Source organism: Asparagus officinalis, unplaced genomic scaffold, assembly GCF_001876935.1.
Source record: "Asparagus officinalis unplaced genomic scaffold, Aspof.V1 AsparagusV1_Un53, whole genome shotgun sequence".
NCBI classification, from domain to species: Eukaryota; Viridiplantae; Streptophyta; class Magnoliopsida; order Asparagales; family Asparagaceae; genus Asparagus; species Asparagus officinalis.
In genome coordinates, this window is record NW_017972319.1 from 156,794 (window position 1) to 179,388 (window position 22,595).

Genomic DNA, 22,595 nt, shown 5'->3' on the forward strand with positions numbered 1-22,595 from the left:
TGAACCACTTCCGCCATTTCTCTCATCGGCATATAAAGTAACATTGAAGTCACCACAAAGAACCCATGCTCCTTTGAAAGAGGTTCTTATCCAATTCAACTCCCACCAACAAACTTCCCTATCTTCCCTATCATTGGGAGCGTAAACCGTCGTGAAAGAAAAACTCCAATTTGATTGTTTATGGAGGAGAGAAACAGTGACAGAGAAAATCCCAATATAAGATTTGATTAAGGAAAAGGAGTCTGACCAACCAACAAGAACTCCTCCCCTGGAATCCAAAGAATCTAGACAACACCACTGAGTAAGTCTATTTCCGCCTATAGATTTTAATTTTCTATCTGAAGGTTTGGAAATTTTACTTTCTTGTAATCCAACAACATCTATAGCTGAACGGGATAAGAAGTCTCTGACCATACGTCTCTTTAAAGGATCATTCAAGCCACGTACATTCCAAGTGGATAGCTTCATAGATAACATAGGGAAAAAACACCATCATCTACTAACGAGAATCCATACCATTTAAGCCTCGAGGCTGGCATTAATTTCTTTGGCTTTGAGGGAATCAATGGACTGTTCTGATAGAACTAAACCACAATTTGAAGCTATATTTTCTATATCATTCTTAGACAAAGAATTGATAGGCATAGCTGAAGAAGAAGCAGAGGTTCGAATAGAAGTACCTTTGATATTTGCCCGAATTTTCTTTCTAGCCGCTAAGGACTGCTTGATGAAGAGATTGTGCTTTGAGCTCAAAGATGTCTTCCTGACAGTCCTGGTGGAGATTCCCACAACAGACCGACGAGAAAACCCTGGAGGAACTGAAGTAGATGGTTGAACAGCTGGTGTCTGGGCTGAAATAGGCACCTTAGATGTGGCTGAATTCGAATTTGATGAGTCAGTTTTCCTGCCCAAATAGGATTTCCCGGTGGATTTTTCAATAAAGACCGTATGCCCCTTCCAATTATGTTTGACTAGGTCAAACGGGAAATCTTGCAGAGAATCAGACAATGAATCAGAATTGCCATTGATAAACTCTTCCACATAATTCGCCTTATTTTCCTCAACCCTATTTACAGCATTTTGATTTTGAATTATTTCCTTTGACGGAGGAGAAATAGCAGGAGGAGCCACAGTATTCCCAATTTGAATTAATTCCTTAGGCGGAGGAGGAATAACAGGGAGCTCCCCAAACTTCGCTAAATTTGGATTCTGCTCAATTACTTCCTTGCCCTTGACATTATTCTTTCCTTCTGCATAGAGATTCTCAGTGACGCCATCCTTTGCTGCTACATTCTGATCTGCCCATGGAGTTTCTAACACATCATCGCCTTGGGCTTCCATGGCGTTCAGGTGCCTGCCAATAACTTCAGATCCCAATTGTCCAACTCCAATCGGAGTAATAATAAGCTTCACTTCTCTATTGAAAGAATCAATTTGAGAAATGTAAGTGCAGTTGATAAAACGAGGAATACAATCTGAACTTTTGACCTTAACTAAAATACGAACATCTTGGCCATTGATTTTATCCTTTAGATTTTTGCAAATTCTAACAAGCTCACCAAACGAACCCACAATTTGTTTTAAAATATCCGAAGACCAGAAATGAAAAGGCAGGTTAGAAATTTTGATCCACTGATAAAAAGCAGAATCGATAATCTTCATGCTAATATTTTCAGTCCATGGAGCCAACCATCCTTTGAAAAAACCAAAATCAATAACCCGCTCATCTACAACATCAGACATCTGAAGGAGAGAAGGAAATTCTACCATATAGGACTTATCCTTAATAGGGATAACTTTTCCCCTCCATTCTTTCCATTGAAAAATAAAACCCAATCTGACCTTAATTAATTCTAAAGAAGGCGAACCTTCAGAGATGGTCAGAATAGCAAATGAAGCTAGGACTTTGGCATTACTACATAAAGTGGCAGAATCTGATAAATCTACCTTCGTTTCCTGAGGTCGAAGGAAGGCTCTACAATTTTTGGCCACATGACCCTCCTCATTGCATTTGAAGCACAAGAATGCTCCTTTAGGGCAGAATTTGATAGAATGACGAGAATCCCCGCAATTGAAGCAACGACGAGGCTGCTTAGGGTCCATATAATCAGAAGGAAAAGGGTGCCTGAGATATTAACTATTCATAGTACGGTGTTTTTTCTTCCTTGATACAATGATCCACCCTTGATCTTGAACTATAGCAGGAGGAGGAACTTGAAGACTTTTCTGATATTCAGTGAAGGAGGAGAAAATAGGGACTTTTTTAGGAGGCTGATTTGGCCCAAAAAGGGAATTGAAAGGCCGATTGAAATGAAAAGATGGATGATGATGCTTTGGTTCCACCTCTGACAACGGCGGCTGAAAACTCTTACAAAGCTTGGAAATGACATACCCTTTTTGAGAATCGAGCACAACCTGACGGCGTGGGGAAGAGGTGAGAATGCCACGCTGGGAAGGAGGACATACCTGGCCAACATTGTCCCTCGGGATCTCTTTGCCTGCATAGTTTTTTGTGGTCTCTCCTCGCTCGCTCCTAGCCGCCGCCATCGCTCATAGAGAAGTTTTTCTTAAATTTTACTGTAAACAAAAATTAATATGTTGTTTTAGCAAAGTGAATCATGTATTACTCGATGAAGAAAAATTATTTCTAGATCTTCAAGTAAAGTTATTCTCTTATAAAAGATTGGAGCTCCTTCTTAAGCGTTTTGATCTTATTTGCCTTTCATTTTATTTCATTGGCAATAAAAAGGAGAACGCTTGATTTTATTATTGCCCCCAACAAAATCCTCTCTTGATCCTCTGGACAAGCAATAGCTCATAAATATTTATAAGTTTTTTTTCCGCATAATAGAAATGAATTGTTCTTTATCGATTATCAAAAAATGAAAGAGTAACAAATTCCTAAGATCCATGTCATTTTAGAGGTCCATTTCTAAATATTCTTATGAAAAGAGAAGATAACTTCGTTTTTCTTGATAATCGATAAAGAATATATATGTCTAAAATCCAATCAAGTTTTGACTCGTTTTAGATTCGTTTTTTTCGATATCAACCTTAAAGATTTTCAGCATCTCAAATCTTCATATTTTGAGATTTGATTTTAATATCTGTCGAGTGTTTGGAGATTAGTTCTCCTACTTAAGAGGCTGGTTGAAATTGAAAGAAACATCCCATCATCTTTAACGTTTTTTTGTGTGCACTTAAACCCTCTTTTACATGGTGTTTGATTATGATTGATTCGGGTGTTGATTTTAAAAGTCTCCCGTTTCTCATAAATTGAAGCGGGAAATGAGAGGAAGATAAACTCGGTGGAAATATATATTCCATGAGGGTAATTTGATCATTTCCTTTTCATCATTAACCACTAACCCAACTCATAACTACAGATGATAAACGTCATGAAAGGACTTATTGCAAATCACTTATAACACTTGGGGGGCTAATTTCATAATATGAATTGGGTAGGTATTTTTGGTAGTACAAGGATGCAAGTTTTCCACCATTGGACACTTGATTTAGTGGTTCTCTGTTTACCAATGCACTAGAATTTGTCGAGTTCATTCTATCAGAGGCTTTCACTGCACACGTGCTTAAATATTTTTGCACTTAAGTACCGTATAGTTTACCAAAATTTGAAAGTGGGTCTTAATGAGGTTATTCAACGGGCCTCAGGGAAATCACCCGAATCCGACACAACCCGTTAACGTCTGCCACCGCCCTTTCGCAATGTAATTTCACTAGCCCGCCCTCTTGAAAATTCTTCGCCGTTTCCTAAAAAAAATCACAAAAATCCCCAATTCCCATCTCCATTTGTGATTCTTACCACTGAAATCAAAACTAACCCTAATTTTTACTCCTCATCCTCAGGTTCTCTCCCTCTGATTTGAACTCTTGTGGACTAATGTTCTGATAGCGCCTGAAACCCTAACCCTAATTTCTCCCCTCTGAAGAAATGGAGTCGGAGAAATCGTCAACGATCTCTAACAACAGAAGCTAGAATTAAAACAGGATCCGAGGAGAAAAGTAATTTTTATTGTGGCTGATCAGTTCAACCTCCATCGACCGGAGCCCTAGCCGCCTCATCTCCATGTCGACGATGGTTCCATCACCAGCATCACGCGAGCTCCCTTTGGCCGTCATGTTGCAATCGGCTTGAAAATACGTCATCTTGGGATCCGGGCTGCAAGCAATTAAGCAAGCAGAGACATTTGACCAAAGGTTGCTGATAACGGTGCTAGGGTTCTTGTTCAAGGAGTTGGAGGTTGAGTTGATCATGAAGTCAATGGATGCATCAATTCTTGGAGTACACAAACTGAGTTTTATGTGAGCACATCAGGTAAATTTACTATCTTTTAATAATAATAATAATAATAATAATAATAATATATTTATTTATTTTATGAGCTTTATTTTTATAGCTTTTTGTAAGTTATATTTATACATGTGACCTTGTTAATACCTAAGAAAAATATACTTCTTACAAGTGTCCCTGTCTAGCACATATGATACGAAAAAATTACATTGCATTACATAAGTTCGTAATAATGCCCTTATGTTTATCCTTTGTCTTTCCGTTGTGATCTGTAGCCATGGAAGAAATGCAGCCTCCCCTTCCATCAATAAAAAGGTAGAAATCTCCAAGATCATGAACTGGGTCCCACTGGCGAGTTGCAAAGTTTAGCATGTACAAATCAATTCTAGTGGAAGGGTGATGATGAGGATCTTCATCTTCAACAGAGACGAATCGGGCGAGGATAAGACTGTCATTGCAGTCAACTAGACTTCCCCCAAGACCAGGGAAAGCTAGTGTCGGAGTGCCCTTAGGTAATTGGACATGAATCTGTTCAAAGGTCAAAGAACGGGGAGCTGCATATTCGGATTGGAGGCAGAGTATCCCAAGTTCGACATTGGAATCTTGACCAGTAGACCATCATCCCCTTCGTCCACCCTCATTTTGGTTGGCCGTTACAGAGGACGCACTGAAATCTTGTCCTGGGAAATTGACACCGAAGTATGGTCGACTCTTCGGCCTTCTCTCATCCCTCCTGCAGAGTTTCACTCTCTGACCTTATACCAGGACACCGTATACGGTTTGCTCTCAAATGGCGGAGTTTTCATGCTTCAGTTCAAAGATCTTCTTGAGTCTGAAGATGCAGCTCCCCGTTCTTTGACCTTTGAACAGATTCGTGTCCAATTACTCCGGCACTAGCTTTCCCTGGTTTTGAGGAAAGTCTAGTTGACTGCAATGACAATCTTATCCTCTTCTGATTCATCTCTGTTGAAGATGAAGCTCCTCATCATCACCCTTCCACGAGAATTGATCTGTACATGCTAAACTTTGCGACTTGCCAGTGGGACCCGGTTCATGATCTTGGAGATTTCTGCCTTTTTATTGATGGAAGGGGAGGCTGCATTTCTTCCATGGCTACATGTCACAACGGAGCGACAAAGGATAAACATAAGGGCATTATTACGAACTTATGTAATGTAATGTAATTTTTTCGTATCAAATGTGCTAGACAGGGGCACTTGTCAAAAGTATATTTTTCTTAGGTATTAACAATGTCACATGTATAAATATAACTTACAAAAAGCTATAAAAATGGAACTCATCAAAAATAATAATAATAATTATTATCATCATTATTATTATTATAAAAAGAGAGTAAATTTACCTGATGTGCTCACATAAAACCCAGTTTGCGTACTCCAAGAATTGATGCATCCATTGACTTCATGATCAACTCAACCTCCAACTCATTGAACAAGAACCCTAGCACCATTATCATCAACCTTCGATCAAATGCCTCTGCTTGCTTAATTGCTTGTAGCCTGGATCCCAAGATGACGTCTTTTCAAGCTGATTGCAACGCGACGACCAAAGGGAGCTCGCCTGATGCTGGTGATGGAACCGCCGAGGCCCATTTCATCGTCGACATGGAGATGAGACGGCTAGGGCTTCAGTCGATGGAGGTTGAGCTGATCAGCGTCTTTTTAAGACTTCCGCTCACACTAAAGAATACTTTTCTCCTAGGATCCTATTTCGTTCTAGCTTCTCAATGTAGGTCATGAGATCCTCAACGTCAATGGAGACAAATGGAAACTCCAGCGCTGGATGGTGAGCTACGAGTTCAAACCTAAGTCCCTCCGTACGTACTATCGTATTCGATAATGTCCATGTCCATCACGAAATTGATGCTAGGCTCATCCCTTTATTGAGAAAGGCCAGTGACTATGGTCAAGTTCTTGATCTCCAGGACGTGCTTGAACGCTTTGCATTTGACAACATATGCAACCTTGCTCTGGGTATGGAACCTGATAATTGCCTTCGCGAGAGGGGAAGTGACAGGTTTTACCGTGCGTTTGGTGAAGCAACGAAGATTATCACCGAAAGAGGAATGAAGACTCCCTTTTCCTCTCGAATGGTAAAGAGATTGGTAAATATTGGATCGGAGAGACGGCTAAAGGAATCGATTGCGCTTGTTCATGAATTCACTAGTACAAAGAAGGCCAGCCCCAACGGGTGTATACAACCGTTGGGGCTGTTGAAACTTGCCCCAACGGTTGTAACCGTTGGGGCAAGTTGATTTAGTCTACACCCGGCGGAGGGAAATCCCCCCCATTTATTTTCGCGAAAAAAGGGAAAAAGCCAGAATTCCCCCCAAATTAAACCTCCGTTCTCTCTCTCTCTCTATATATCTCCCTGGCTCTATCTCATAAAAAATTGGCCCCAAATCGGAGTTCGCTGCCGCGGCGTTCGCACGCTGGCTGTTTGAGAGTTCGACGCTGGCCGTCGAGAGTTCGCGCTACCGTGCGAGAGTGTTTCGCGCGGCTACCGCGTCGAGACCTGAAGTTCGTCGCTGGCTCTCTTTGATTAATTCGCTCTCTTTGCTCTCGCTAGGGTTTTGATTTGCCCTAATTCTTCTCTCAAGGTTCGAATCTTGACATGGCTTCCAACGTCGGCTCATCCCGCTGCTCTGTATTCGGTGAGTTTCTGGAAAAAACCCATCTTTTTCTGCTTCGATAGATATTAGGTTTCAAATTTATGCTTTTTTTGGGTTTTGTTTCCTTGTTGCAGTTGGAAATATACCCTACGGCTTCACCGAGGAGAAAATGATTGAGATTTGGAAGGATGTTGGACCGGTTGTGTCTTTTAGGTTCGAATAAAAAACCCTAATCTTGATATCACTTATTTCTTGTATTTTTAGAGCGTTTGATTTGAATGTGTTGCTAGATTCTGCCAATTTTGTTACTTTTTTGGAGTACCCATGGATTAATTCTTGATTCTTTAATAAATTTCGACGCCCTTGATTCAATTTTGTTAATTACTGTTTTCTTGTCATGTATTGAATCAAATAGTAAACGATGATTCTAAAGCCTGGGGTTTAAGGTTACGGGTTAAATATTGTTGTTCAATTCTAGGGTTTGGATATTAATGACATATATGTGAGCATTCTTTTTGTCCAAATTTGTGTTCCCCCCTGCAAGGATTGCATGTTTTCTACTTTTCCTCTCTTATTTAGTGTTAGTGTTGGCCCTTTGAATTCACTGTTGTTAGATCTTTAGTTTTATACCTTTTGTACCAGTAATCGATGATGTGTGCAATACTGCAGCTTTGTGTGGCTTAATTGTTTCGTAAATTTTCAAAGTTTAAGCATTATGATAGGTTGGTTGTTGGTACTGATCTGCAGGCTGCATAATCCCAAAATTTATGCTTAGACCTTTAATAAGCTAGCGAGTGAGTTTGGAGCAAGGTGAACCAAAAAAAAAGTCTTTGGAGGGAAGATATGATGAATTAGCTAATTTGCAATTAAAATTTTATAACCTTTCCTTTTTATGTGAATCAGTAAATCGAACATTGAAGCCTATGAGACCCAGATGGATCAGTGGCTTTTGGTTAGCGATTAGATGGTGTTCATCCTATTTCAGAAACCGGAACTAATTCTTTAAGTACTGTGTTGTTGTCCTTTTCTGTTGTTTTTTATGCCCTTGAGTTAATTGTTGATTCTTCTGTTGTTTTTTATGCCCTTGAGTTAATTGTTGATTCCTTTTGACTCAAATATATACTTAAAAGATATTCATATCTTGGTCTATGTTGAATTTTAAGAATTCTGCCTTTCTTGCACAGGGTGTATACTTAAAAGATATTCATATCTTGGTCTATGTTGAATTTTAAGAATTCTGCCTTTCTTGCACAGGGTGCAGATTTATCACATGTTTTCTGTAGAATTCTGCCTTTCTTGCACAGGGTGCAGATTTATCACATGTTTTCTGTACAAAAGATGCTTCACCGGTGGTAAAAGGCTACAGTCCTGAGTTGATTGTCCATCCTGTGCTGGAAGAATCATACAGTGTAAGGTAATCTAAAGGTTTACTCAATGTTCTTCTCAGCTTGACGTACAGATTGATTATGTATTTCTTTCTTAGGGATGATGAGAAGGCATCAGTTGCTAAAAGGGTCCTTGCTGAAGTGTCTAAGTGGATGGAAAGATTTGATTGCTTCGTGGTTGGTCCAGGTCTTGGGAGGGACCCATTTCTTCCAGGCAACATGGTAGCTGTGAGTTTTCTCACACTTGTTTGAGAATAATACCATCTATGTTTCAGAAGCACTGTACCTATTCTCATTCAGGCACCATAATACGGTATCGCAACCTATTCTCATCCAGGCACCATAATACGGTATCGAGTGTACTAGTTTCATTTCCTTTTTATGTTTCTTTATTTCTCCAAGGTCAATTTTCCTTTGTCTATATACAGATAAGATTTATCTATTTTTCCCCAGGTAAAATACCTTGGTTTGTAATCATGGGAAAAACGACATCTGTCTGACTGTTGATTCTGACAATTTCCCAATTACAAAGTGTTAATTTGGTTTTCTATTGAGTAACGAGTTCAGAAATTTCGAGATTTCAATGTTTAATCTTAAGTTTTAGAGCATCTGGTTTATTCAATCGCCATTTTGATGTAAGAAGCATGTTGAATTTGATTTGTGAAGATATTGATTCTGCCTCTCATGTTTCACATTATCACTTTGTTTCATAAGGGATATTTGCTGCTAATTTAGCTTTTCATCAGTTGGCTTTGCCTTTCCTTCTGTCAGGGATTGAAGATTTTATTTAGTGAACCAAGCAATTGTCGCTAACACTATTGGCTATTCTAAACAATCTTCTGAACTTTTACTTAGTGTCAGCTGTAATTCATGGTTTTGTTAAACGGGCTTGGTTGCCTTATGCAATCAGTGAATCACTTATTTGTTCAATATAATGAACAGTTCACGTTATGATCAAACCTGGCCTCATAAATTCATATTTCAGCCGCCAATAAGCTTGTATTTTTATGATTAGTCTAAAAGTTAAAAAATTGTCATTTTATTTCCTCAGGGAGCAACAATTATTGATCAACATATGTCTGCATCGTTCGCTGGGACAGTATGAAGAACCTTCTAGTTTTTGGGACAGGCCTACATGGAGTGTTGAAGATGACAATGATCCCTTGGTACTCATCTGTATAATTCTTTTGCGTGGCTAAGTTTCATTATTTGAAGATAAATCCAAACTAAGTTCAGTTTTATTCTTAATGCTATATTTGAGACTTGCTCATACTTCAATGATTAAAGATTTTCTTTGCTATCCTTGTTCTGCTCTTTGACTTCCCAGTAATATCAGAGTATTGTAAATAAATAGTAATTCACTGGTAGTGGTTGAGGTAGTTTTACTAGCCCGTATCAACGATGCGCTGTTAGAACTGTAAAAATCAGCACATCCTGCTAATTGATTTATGGAAAATTGCTTCTCACATATAAATGCCGATACAAACGTTCATTCATATGTCAAAAGTTTTCAGCAATGCATTGATGTACCGGATGTGTAGCAAACGAATATGCTTGAAGTTACTTTCTATACCACTTTGATAGCTATCTATATGCATTTACCGAGTGACATATGAGCTATATGTAGCTTTCGCTCATTATTCTTAACTCGTTCGTTCAGGTATTGTAAATAAATAGTAATTCACAGGCTTCATGTATCATGTAACAGGAGGGACTGAAGGTTTATTTGCACAAAAGGCCATACAGATTACAGAAGATCTTGTCACCAATTATCGCAATCAAGGTTTTTTATTTAACCAACATTTTTAGCACCTGTATGAAAAATCGAAGATAAGTTTGCTTTGTTTTGAGAAATTGATTTCTGGCTTCCGTTACCTTTTGGTTCACTTGTCAAGGGGGTTATGGCATGCTTGTGATTGTCGGAGGTAAGTTTATCTCGAATTATTACATTTACTAAATCAAACGGTTCCACAGTTCCTAATGTTTCTTTCCTTTTATGAAGGTGTAACATCAAATACTGATGCAACTCAACTTGCGGAAATATTTGCAGAAAATAAATGTTCAACAAAGGTGCTTGATGCTTCTAATTGTCTTCTCATCATTTTCCCTTTGTAATTTAAGCCATCGTTCACACTTTCTCGAGGGTTATAGTTAATTCGTCAGCAGGAGAAAATCCTGCAGCACAATTGTTTTTTTCCTCTTAGTCTTAGAAAATCATTAGCTACAACATTGATATAAAATTCTTTTCATAGGTTATTGGCGTTCCAGTGACATTTTATGGGGATCTGAAGAATCAGTTTGTTGAAGCTGATGTTGGGTTTGATACTATCTGCAAGGTAAATCAGGGAAACTTTATAAAACTGTAATGTGAAATAATCTTTGGCATGCATTATAATTCCGTGAGTGCCATGCGTCTTAAAATGCTGATATTCAGCTTGCAATGTTGGTTCTTTCATTCTTCAGGTGAATTCTCAGATCATCAGCAACATATGCACTGATGCTCTTTCGGCAAGCACTGGGATATCATTTTAGTGCTGGTTCCATTTTTTTTTACAAATTATATACTTGCCCCAACGGTTGTAACCGTTGGGGCTGATTAAGGCCCCAAGGGTTTTTCTTTTCTTTTTTAAAACTAAAAAATGAAAATTACTTGCCCCAACGGTTCTAACCGTTAGGGCAAGTTTTTCAACTGTTGGGGCAAAATCAGCCCCAACGCGACTTGCCCTAACGAGCATTTTTGCAGCCCCAACGGTTGTAACCGTTGGTGTAACCGTTGGGGCTGATGAAGTTTGTAGTAGTGTCGTCGTGAAATCCGTTAAATCACGAAGATTTCATGATACAAGAAACTTCCTCAATCCATATACAATAATGATATGATCCGTTAAAACAAGATATTAATTATCTAATCACTTTAACACAAACTAATTAGAGAGACTAATAACAACATATAATGATGATCCGGGAGACATAAAAAACAATTAAAATGATCTGGGGGAGACTAATACTGAAAGGCGAAATTACTTGATTGATGTGAAGTGATTACAGGCAAGCTATACAGTGGCTTTGGCAACAAACAAGGTATAATGATGTATTTTCGGTCATCAACGATGAGTTTTGTGCAACTTGAATTAGGGTTTTTATTTGTGCGTATATCCCTCAAATCTCCCATATTTACTTTCAAATCTTGATATTTGCAGAAAAGCCATCAGGGTATTTGGATGGAGTTTAGATCGAGTTTTGGTACACATTGGAGAAGCGGATTTTCTGCAAGTTAGCACTAGGTTGCAAGATTTAGGGGGCTAATTTAAAAAGGTGAAGATAATGGGGACTGATGTCAGAATATGAAAGAATAGGAGACTAACCTCAAAAGAAAGAAAACTTTCCTGTGCTTTACACCAACCGAAAGAGATTGAATGATCCTGTTAATATTTCATTTTCCGGAGAGATGACCGTTTATTTCAAATTGATGATGACTAAATAAATTGGCTCTAGAAGTTTTATTGAACTTATAAATTACATCAATACCTATCCATTTTATTCGCTGGAAAGTCCGGTTTTTTACGGTGGCAGTTCATTTGCGAAGAGGTTTTTAACCAGTTGATGGGGAACAAGAACGTAAACCCATTATAAGAAACCTTTATTTAGTAATATAAAAGCACATGATGAAAATCTCGAAAATGCACTTCAATGCAAATAACATGAAACTATGGTTTTCCTCTCCATAAAATATCATCATGAAGTTCCTCCTCTACTCCATCTCCATACAATCCTCCTCGTCCGAAACATCATCATCTGAGACAAGAGGCTCTTCTTTATCATCCATCCCTGAAGTAGCACTTGAAGGTCCTGCTAGCCTAGAACTCCTCATATTCTCCGTAGCCTCAGTCGCTCCCGTTATAACCTCTATCATCCTCCAAGTAAGGCCTGAGCCCGGATGAACTTCTTCCTCATCATCGGATGCTGCTCCTTCTAGGATCCATGCTCATGCCTTACTACGATCATTAAATAGCAGTAGGTTCTTGTTTTCTCCCCTCTTCTTCTGGTTGAGCTTTGAGTTGAATTTCACATAGACAAGTTCCTCTAACCTTTTCAATTCTAACATATTCCTCTTCTTCGTATGGATCTTCAAAAGAAAAAGACACAAATTAGAAAGCATAACCAAGAAGAATTTCATCTCATTCATAAGTTTAGAAACTAGTTTACCCCCTCAAATGTGCTCCAATTCTTTTCACAACTAGAAGAGCTGTTTGTCAAGTTGAGAAGTTTCATAGCCATATTTGGCTTGAGGGGACAATCACCACCATGCAAATACCACCAATTAGCTACAAAAAATAATATATTAATAGTTGATTCACTACCACAATGACACAATAGATAACTTATAAATCATAAATGATTCAATTTCTAAATTATTATACCTGGGTTCCGATTTCTCTCTAGCCTTCACCGCTCCAATTCTAGCAAATGAACCCTTTCCTTCTTTGTAACTCTTCAACGCTTGAGTATGAATTTTAACTTGTTGCTCTACATCAGGATAGAACTCCACCACATCTAGAAATCCATCTTTCGCCTTTTTGCAGTTCTTCACTACATCATCCCTATAGAAATAGTAAGGGTTGAGGTAGTAAGAAGCCATATGCAAGGGAGAAAAGAGCCGATCCTTGGACTTTCCATCTATAATATCAATCAATCACGGGCTTGAAATCCTTCTCCTTGTTGAAAACTTGAATGATCTCCTTCATATCTTCAAGCATCCCCACCACAAATCCCATGGAGGGTTTGTAGTCACTATCGACTACCCGCAATAATCAAAAAATAGGAGCATACACCTTCAAGATCTTGCCCACCGCCGTTCACCAACTATCACTCATAGCAATCGCCTCCACCTTTTGGTCTTTAGCGGTCTTTGCAAGCTTGCATCTCACCCATGTTTCATCGGAGAACATATATCTCAACTTTCCTTTCTTCTCAAGAAGACTCCGCAGAGTCAAAAATATAGTGGCGAAATGAGTAACTCCAGGTCTCACGATGTCCCTTTTGTCACAAATGCGACACATTATAGACAAAGTCTTGTGATGACTATAGATAAAGACGGTAAGAGTCCTCGCCTTCTTAATTGCTCATCTGAATAAACTCAACTTCCTGATGCTTTCAAGCATTATGTCAACAGTATGTGCTGCACAACTAGTCCAAAAAATCCTCGGCCTCGTCCTATATAAAAGCTCCTTCGCAGCCATATTTGCAGCTACATTATTCGTGACAACTTGAATGACTTTATCACCTCTCCAATCTACTCAATAGCCTTATTAACCCACTTAAATATATATATTGCCCTATATGTGCCTCCTCAAAGGTTTTAATGAACTTATGGAAAGTTGTCCCCAATCTGCAGTGGATGCAAAGATTCATTACCAATCGCATCTTTCTCTCCGACCAAGCATCAGTCATAATGGAGCATCCGGTCTTGCCGCACTCCTCATGCATCATTAAGGAGACTTTTGTTCTCTCTACAGCTCTTCGCAATAGGGGCTCCCTCAACATGTACATGCTGGAAGGTCTGTAGCTCGGTCCATAGTCTCCAATAGCCATGCATGCCTTCAAAAAGGAATCCGTAGAGATGACATGAAAGGGGATGGCATTTTCATATGCCCAAGAAACAAACTGATCATGCATTCAATCTCTCTTCTCCTTCAAGAAAGAATCCTTCACTCCTGTCTGCTCCATTTTCCCTTTCAACATCTTCGCTAGCTCTGGATCACTAGAGGTGTAAGCGTCCATCGGCCTAATAGTAGGCTCTCTAGACCTCTTTGAAGATCCATCCATGTGGAAGGAGAGATGATTTCATTTTCATCTTTTTCTTCATCACACGACCTCGTCGTATGAAGTTCTTCTTCTAAGTCTATAGTGTGCCTCTCCTTAGCTTGCTTCTTCTTCGAATTAGCATCAATCACTTCTTTCACCCTCTGCTTATCTTTTTCATTAATCTTCAAACATGGTTTGGTGTCCCCCTTAGCCCGGCAAGATGCTTCTTAAATCGATGGATCCCCGCATTCACCTTGTGTCCACATAGTCGGCATTGCACAATATTCAAATTTTTTGGGTCCGGACAAAATCTAAACTCCCAACCAACATCTCCTGAGTTCCTTCTATCTTTCACGGGGGGTACATGGTTAGTGGTGGAACCCGGACTCCTTCGCTGGAGCACTCGACATTCTGAATCACAAGAAGTGAACAAACAAACCATTCATATACTTAACATCAAATCATGATAAAGGGATAAACTAAAGTATTAATTATTAAATATACACTTAAACCAAATATTTTAAACATAATTTAACAATAACTTAAGTCAAGTTACTTTTAACTAACTTAAATTGACAAACTCAAAAGTCAAAAAATAGACATTTAATAAACTTAAGCAAGTATTTAAGCAAGTATGTTTAAGCAAAGCAAGTATTTAAGTTATATTTAAGAAGTCTGTTAAACTCAAGTTAATATTAACTTAATCTTATAACTTAATATAAGAAGTCTGTTAAACTCAAAGTTAATATAAGAAGTCTGTTAATCTTATAACTTAATCTTATATTTAAGTTAAATATTAATCTTATATTTAACTCAAATTACTATTAACTTAATATTAACTTAAACATAAAATTAAACAGTTAAACTCAAGTACTGTTAAACTCAACTATTGTTAACTTAATCTTATATTTAAGAAGTCTGACCCTTTACTTTGTTACGGAGATCGAAGCTGACTATATTTGGTGCCGAAGATGAGATCGAAGACCCAAGACGAGCTCGGAGACGAGAACGAAGACGAATGGCGGCGATGAGATCGAGGGCGAGATCGAAGACGAGCTCGGATTGGCTTCGACGAGGTCTTCGACGAGTTCGGGGAGCTTCGACGAGGAGTTCGACGAGTTCAGGGAGCTTTGACGAGGAGTTTGGGGAGCTTCGATGAGGAGTTCGACGTGTTTGGGGAGTTCGGGGAGCTTCGACGAGTTCCGCAAGATTTTGTGGCGGCGTGGGACTCGGGTGTGACTGAAAAGTTAGGGTTTAGTTTGGGTTTGGGTTGGATTTCGGGTTTTGTCTTTCACCCGCTTCTTATTTCTGCCGAGCTACTGTTTTTTTTGTTGGGCGGGCTGTTTAAGTGGCCCGCTTAACTCTGGGCAACCGCGTAAGCGCTCCCAGCGCCTAAAATTGGCCGCTCAGGGTTAATCGAGACGCCCTGGGCACCGCCTCGGCCTAGGCGGGCGCCTAGGCTTGGCCGCTCAGGGTTAATCGAGACGCCCTGGGCACCGCCTCCCTAGGCGGGGAGGCTGCGCCAGGGCGTTTAACGATATTCCAAAATTTGAAGGGCAAAACTCCTTATCAGTAAAGATATATATCGTACCAGGGTTCTAGATGACGAATTAACCCAGGTTACATACATAAAAAATACATGGCACGAGGTTAATCTATATTCATATCTTAAAATTACTATACTTTTATTTATTTTATTTTCCAATTGACGGAGAAGAAGCAAGGCACGAGGTTGTTCATGGTTCTCAACACTAATGACGGAGCCAATGAATGCGTTAAATATTAAATGTGGAATGGACTTTTTTCAATTTTCATGTAAGTGTTAAAATATGCACACAAAAATATTGATAGGCTCGGTTTTTTAACTAAAAAAGGACTTCCCTAAAGAATCCACTTTTTTCTATCAGGTCCATATAACCTGGCTGTATTGCACGAATTTGGCCAAATTTATCTTTGAAATGTTTCAAAAATCTTATCCATCATAATGTATAATCATATCATATCATACTCCCTTTAAAAGCACGAGTTCGGGAAAATTTTTCTGTAGACAAAAATACATCTATAAAATTTGAACTATCCTATGACTAATCAATTCTAATTTTTAAATTGTATTTAATGATTTATTCTAATCCTAATCAAATAACTTCAAAGTTTGAACTATCCTAATCCTAATAAAATTCTAACTTAATCAAATTATAATAATTTTTAAATTAAGTTTAAACTAATATATCTATCCTTAATACAACTAATATATCTATCCTTAATACGTGATATTATATAATAAGGATATTATACTTTTTTAAGTTTGAAATATTATACACTATCTAAAAGTTTAAACTAATTTATCTACTTTGCACGTGTAAAGTCATATTATGATTAATTTATTAACAATAATATAATACGTTTATATTACAGAAAGATATCATATTGCACGTGCTATGATTGTATCCAAGGTTTTAAATATCGGATGTCGGGTTCATGTCGGACGGCTGAAATCCATGTCGGATAGCGGAAATCGGGGATATATCGGGGGACATGGACTAAATATCGGATTGCCATATCGGGTAGACGCATATGTATAATATCATTCCTAAATTCAATATAAGCATACTTTATAAATTTTATAGACTAGACATAAAAAAGTAAACAATATATGGATTTAGACAATCAATTATATTTGCATATTTAAATTGACAAATTACATAACTATGCATTATTCAAAGCTTATTAATATAACAAATTAAATAATTTCAATTACTAACTTAAAATAAATTTTATTGACTGACAGGGAAAAGATTCAAGAGCGAGGCTCACTCGAGAAACAAATCAAACAATTCCTTTTACTTAGCAGTTAGCTCCAGTTAGCGACTCAACAGTAAACCGCACAAACTGAGACTGGAAAAAAATGTAAACAGAAAAAAAATGTTATCAGAAAAATGTAAACTGGGTCATTACTCAATAGAAGGAGAGAGAGAGAGAGGGGGGGGGTCTGGAGGCTTACGTGAAGAAGGTAAACAACCCCCTTTACTTAACAGTTAGAGAGAGCAAAATCTGAAAAAATGTAAACATAAAAAGTCATGAGAGAGAGAGAGGTCAAAGAGACTTACCTGACGGCTAAAGATCACGATGTGAGGACCCTCGACGGCGCAGTGAAGAAAGATATGATCAATAGCTTTGGATTTCAATGTCGCAGGGAGGAGGGAGAGCCAGAGAGGAGAAGCCCTAGGGTTTTTGATGTTGTTGAGACCACGAAAGCAAAACGACGAGAGGAGGCTGCTGGTTCCCAATCGCGAGCCCTAGGGTTCTATTTTCTTTGATCGAGTGTTTTTCTTCTTTTTTTTCTTTTGATCCGGTGACTATAGGGTGTCTATCGGGTTCAAAAAGGTCAAATGGGTTTCAATTAACCCAAGCCAAACCTAATAAATAAGCCTTAAGGCCCTGAACCGATATTCACAAATCTCGGCCGATTTTCCCAAGAAGACAAATCGGCCGATATAGCCGATTTTTCGCCGATATGGCCGATATTTCGCGGAAAAACGACATGCGACTTATATTTTCCCGATTCGTGTCGCTCGACCCCTCAATCCGATATATCGGCCGACATGTCCGACATGTCGGCCGATATTTAAAACACTGATTGTATCTATCTTTTAATACGTGCATAATGTGCATTCACAAAGATAACCGAATTCTTATTATAACCAAATTCTTATTATAGCAATAGGACTCTTCGGGTATAAATAAAGCACAAAATCCACTTTCTTTTCTCACCAAATATTTCTCAGACTTTGAAGCAATTATCAACTGTTCTCTCTCAAAGGTTCGGTCTTGGTGTCTCTCTTTTTTATTTAATAATGATGACTTTTTATCTTTGTTATTTTCTTCTTATTAGAATTAGATTATATTGTTTAAAAATTATGAACTAGATTAAATATTGTTCTTCTTATTTTAGTCAATTAATCATGGTATCTAATTACAAAAATTTTTACAACACTTTCATCAATTTTCTTCTTATTAGATTAGATTAGATTATTTTAATGTAATTAATTATAATTGTTTATAAAAGTCGGCCTGATAGTAGGGGAAATAAAATTGTAATTTTTTAAAAGTTTCATGCATATTGTGATTTGTATTTGTGATAGCGTAAATTCTATTTAATAGTTCTCGGAAGGAAATCTGTTGGTCCTCTATTTTTATTATTCATTATCTTAATCTTCCATTATTTGAATCCTTTATCCATTGAACTAATCAACTTCAGTTTTGTATCACCAGTAGTTATCCTCATGGAAAAGTAACATGTTGTCAGCACTATTTTATTGGATAATGATTTCGATTACTTCCCATGCAAAGTTTTCTAAATTTAATAATCATGAAATTTGTATGTAAGATTAATATAGACCAATATGTCTCTTGTCTTTCATTCTGTAAAAATACAGAAGAAAATCACAAACACATAAATATGAAAAATTCAGTTTTGGAGTCTACATGAATATGCCAGGTTCTCTTAAGAGTTTTGATACTTGCACAAGATTTCAAAAATATATGATATCAACAAATTAAAATTGGTGTATGCTCAAAAAATTGTAAGATCAAGGAAAGCACAATCATGAGACTACATACAGAAAACGGTGTATACTTTTCAAAACTCAAGAAATAATATCAACTGAAGAAACATGATCACTAAAACTTTCAAAATACTTTTCAAAACTCAAGAAATAATATCAACTGAAGAAACATGATCACTAAAACTTTCAAAAGGTAACATATGAAAGTATTCCGATGATACAATTATCAACTGAAGAAACATGATCACTAAAACTTTCAAAAGGTAACATATGAAAGTATTCCGATGATACAATAGTATCTAACGTTTGATTAATTAGACTAACATAACTTTTATCTTTACGTCATGCACTCCTTCATACTGTTTTGCTAACATACATTCTATACATTTTATTTTCATTATATTAATTTGGAATCTTTTAATACGAGGTCTTCTCTCATCAATTAGTATAGTGCCATTAACTGACAACATATATCATGAGATCCTACCTTGAGAATACATAAGTCCATCCATTACTTATGCAAAGAGATATAAAATTGTTAGAGAATTTAAAAATGTGGTGATTACCACTGTTCTGAAGTTTGATATAGAATTGGCTTTAGATATTATACTAGAGCCTCCAAGCATAGTTCTGAAGATAAATATTGTCGCTTGGGTTATGAAAGTTTGTCTGTAATAGAAGAAAAATGAGAAAATATTGCATTTTTTTGTTATTGTCATAAGATCAGCGTTTATAATTCAGCTTGTATTTTTTTGTGATTGTCATTATCTATTCGGTAAATTTCATTAAAACCCTAATAACTTTCAGAATGCCTTTTTATGTTATTTTTCTGTTTACATATAACTAATTAAAATATAATATATAGCTTAGTATTAATTAATTATATTTTCCAAACATTTATCTTTGGTGTTAATAATATTTGGAGGGTAACAAAATACAAGGAGTTACGTACAGAGAGACTATCGAAAAGTTTATAGATATGCTTCGAAAGAATCAAATTATTTTCATTCAAATGGAGAAGTGAAAGGAATAAACCCAGCTTTTCCAAGTATCCACAAGTCACATGAATTAGTATTAAAAAATAGCGTATCTATCAAAGAAGCACCAACAAGTTTTCATTTGGAGAACATATTGAACAACTTTGTCTTATTTAAAGAAGCATTTTCCATGAAAGATGCAACAAAAATTAGTAAGTACTTATAAATTTCTTACTTTAATCTTTCAATACAAAATGAGACGTTAATTTATAGAATCATAATTTTTTTATAAAATTACTTACAGATATTCTTACAATAACAACAAACATGAAGCCGATGATAAACTATATTACAAAACATAACAAACCAGACAATAGGAGGAAAATAACACTAATAGATAAAAGGTATATTCATGATACTTATTTCCAATATCATAAGAAAAAAAATAAGATTAGCGTACTTTCTTTTTTCATATACAGTGGAATGACCATGCACACAACTTTATTCGGGGATTTGGCTACAAATGAAGGATCAATTCTTGAAGCCAAAATTAAAGATAAGCCAGTAATAGCATTATCAGATTTTAAAATCTCTATATATAAAGGTACACAATTTATTACTGAAATTCTTATTAAAGACAGCTAAACATAAAATTCATCCTATAATTATTTTAATTTTGTAGGGAAGACAAGCATATCGCAAATTATATCAATAATATGTATCAACCCAAAAATACAACTAGCTAAAGAATTAAGGAAATGGTAAGTAGAACAAACATACTTTCATATAACGCAATAATAAAATAGTATTATATTTTAATCTAATATGCAAGTTTCATTTGAAAAAATCCGCAAAAACAAAAAGGATCTCCATAAACGGTTTTTAAAAATGCAAAAGAAATTCAAATTAGTGATATTATGCATACATCACAGAATTCGATACAGGTACAATATTAGAAACCTATTCTAATTAACACATTTAAATCTAACTAAATTTTGTCAATATGCAGACATGCTATTGCACATTTAAGGCAAAGATAACTACTATTTTGATTAGACTCGAGCCATGGTTTTATGCTTGCAAATGTTGTAATAAGAAGGTAGATAAAAATGTCAGTAAAGAGTGCCTAAATGACAAATGCCGCAGAATCATTAATGACTCGGTACCAAGGTTAACTAATATAGCTTTTTTATAGCATGAACATATTAAAATACAATATTAACTATCTCTAGAAATTGATAATGAAAACTACAGGTATGTAGTTAAGATTCTCGTGGAAAATACTACGGATAATGCAAGAGTAATATTGTTTGATGCATCAAAAACTCTTATTGGATGCACAGCAGAAAAATTCATTACAGAAAAAGAGGTAATTCTTAACTCTATTCAAGTAATAATTTAGAAAATCAAAAAAATTCCATATATATTAAAATAATATTTGTTCTCATTGAAACAGAAAAATAATCATAGTCCATATTTTTAGAAATTTGTGTTGAACATTGAAAAAACGTTCAAATTCCTAGTGAAGTTAGATGAAAAAACAAAAGATGAACGAGGCGAAGAAAATATAATAGCACAAGAAATCCAACTCCATGCTGATATTACAATCGACGTAGATGATAAAGATGCTACTCTAGGATTGCCCAGGAAAAGATAAATGTGGAGAAAGATTGATCTCAGTTCAATCAAAATATGAAACAAAAATAATAAAGGATAATATTTTTTGATCATTTTATATTATATCTTAATTTTTTAGTAGAATTAGGAATTTTTATAAGGGATTTTCATACAACATTATTAGTAGTTTTGTATGCTTATGTGATTGCTTTCATCATATAAAATTATACTATAGTTACCATTATTATTTAGTTTTTGTCTTTTTATTACTACTTTTGGACAATTATAGGTGTATTTTCCTGTCTTTTCTGTAATAGGTATGTTTTGTTCTTCAAATTTTATTGTAAATTTCTGTATAAGATTGCTCTAATCTTACTGCTTTTTGGACAATTGCTCTCTAATTGTAAAGTTCTACGATGCACAATTATTTAAAATATTTATGTTTCTTCGAGTTCGTTCTAAATTTATTTATAGGTTTGCTCTAATCTTACTACTTTTGGATAATTACTTTCTGGCTGCAATGTTCTGCAATGCGCACTTGATTAAAATCTTCATGTTTCTTTGAGTTTTATTAAAAATTTCTTTATGGGTTTGCTTAAATCCTACTGCTTTTCAATAATGCATATTATTGTATAGGTTGATTTTTATTATCTCATGTAAGAAGAGGTATCTCAGAACCACTCCTTGCAATTTATTTTTATATGATTATTATGGTTTAGTAAAATTAGTTATTATAAAGCACGAGCTTATAATGTCTCAATGTGTTGTGCAATTTTATTTTCAATGTAATAATAAATGTGATTTGTTTTTTACTAGAACATTAGTTCATAATGATATTGCTATTCTTGTTTGACTCCATATTATATTTTGGGATTAGTAGAGTTTGGAATATGAAATAAAGTATTAATTTAACTTATTTTTTTTACTATTCTACTTGAAGATATTATTATGTCAATTCATATTTTTTTCTTAAGAAATTAATTAAGATGTCCCAGTTAAGCTTATAATATCCAAAAATGCTGTGTAATTCTATTTTCAATACAATAAGAAATGTGATTTCTTTATTGCTATAACTATAGTTTATAATAACAATTACAATATCCCAGTTAGGTACATTCATCCCAATTTAACTTAAAAATCCATTACATTGATTTTTAATAACATTTAAGTAAAAAAATAATAAATCTAATAATTTAATTTTACATATTTGAACTCAAGATGAATCTGACTTATTTATAGTAATAAAATAAAAAAAATATATTTTGATATTTTACCACATGCACTGCACGTGCATAAAAACTAGTC

At 35.9% G+C, this 22,595-nt stretch overlaps 1 protein-coding gene and 2 long non-coding RNA genes across 9 annotated transcripts in view; 2 read left to right on the plus strand and 1 right to left on the minus strand.

Moving 5' to 3' along the window:
• The first annotated feature begins 6,847 nt into the window (after positions 1-6,847).
• Positions 6,848-22,595, plus strand: part of LOC109827150 (pyrophosphate--fructose 6-phosphate 1-phosphotransferase subunit alpha 2-like) — a 46,255-nt gene continuing 30,507 nt past the window's right edge. For 2 of the 6 annotated variants that reach the window (XM_020394112.1, XM_020394117.1), the window contains exons 1-9: positions 6,848-6,986; positions 7,079-7,157; positions 8,249-8,358; positions 8,428-8,557; positions 9,381-9,495; positions 10,038-10,112; positions 10,225-10,254; positions 10,332-10,399; positions 10,582-10,665. In XM_020394112.1, the coding sequence (XP_020249701.1) occupies positions 10,236-10,254; positions 10,332-10,399; positions 10,582-10,665 (171 nt within the window). In that variant the 5' untranslated portion in view covers positions 6,848-6,986; positions 7,079-7,157; positions 8,249-8,358; ... (2 more) ...; positions 10,038-10,112; positions 10,225-10,235. Of the gene's footprint in view, positions 6,987-7,078; positions 7,158-8,248; positions 8,359-8,427; positions 8,680-9,380; positions 9,496-10,037; positions 10,113-10,224; positions 10,255-10,331; positions 10,400-10,581; positions 10,666-22,595 lie in introns of those variants that run through there. The other 4 variants (XM_020394113.1, XM_020394115.1, XM_020394114.1 and 1 more) reach the window with 4 other exon arrangements.
• LOC109827152 lies at positions 11,294-11,834 on the plus strand. Its single transcript, XR_002243352.1, has 2 exons — positions 11,294-11,407; positions 11,527-11,834. It is a non-coding gene; the product is annotated as an uncharacterized LOC109827152 (long non-coding RNA).
• On the minus strand, positions 11,948-15,512 carry LOC109827151. Of its 2 annotated transcripts, none has more exons than XR_002243351.1 (4): positions 15,062-15,512; positions 12,748-14,542; positions 12,533-12,651; positions 11,948-12,452 (listed from the first exon to the last, which is right to left on the minus strand). It is a non-coding gene; the product is annotated as an uncharacterized LOC109827151 (long non-coding RNA). The 2 variants fall into 2 exon arrangements; XR_002243350.1 differs by having other exon boundaries at positions 15,055-15,512.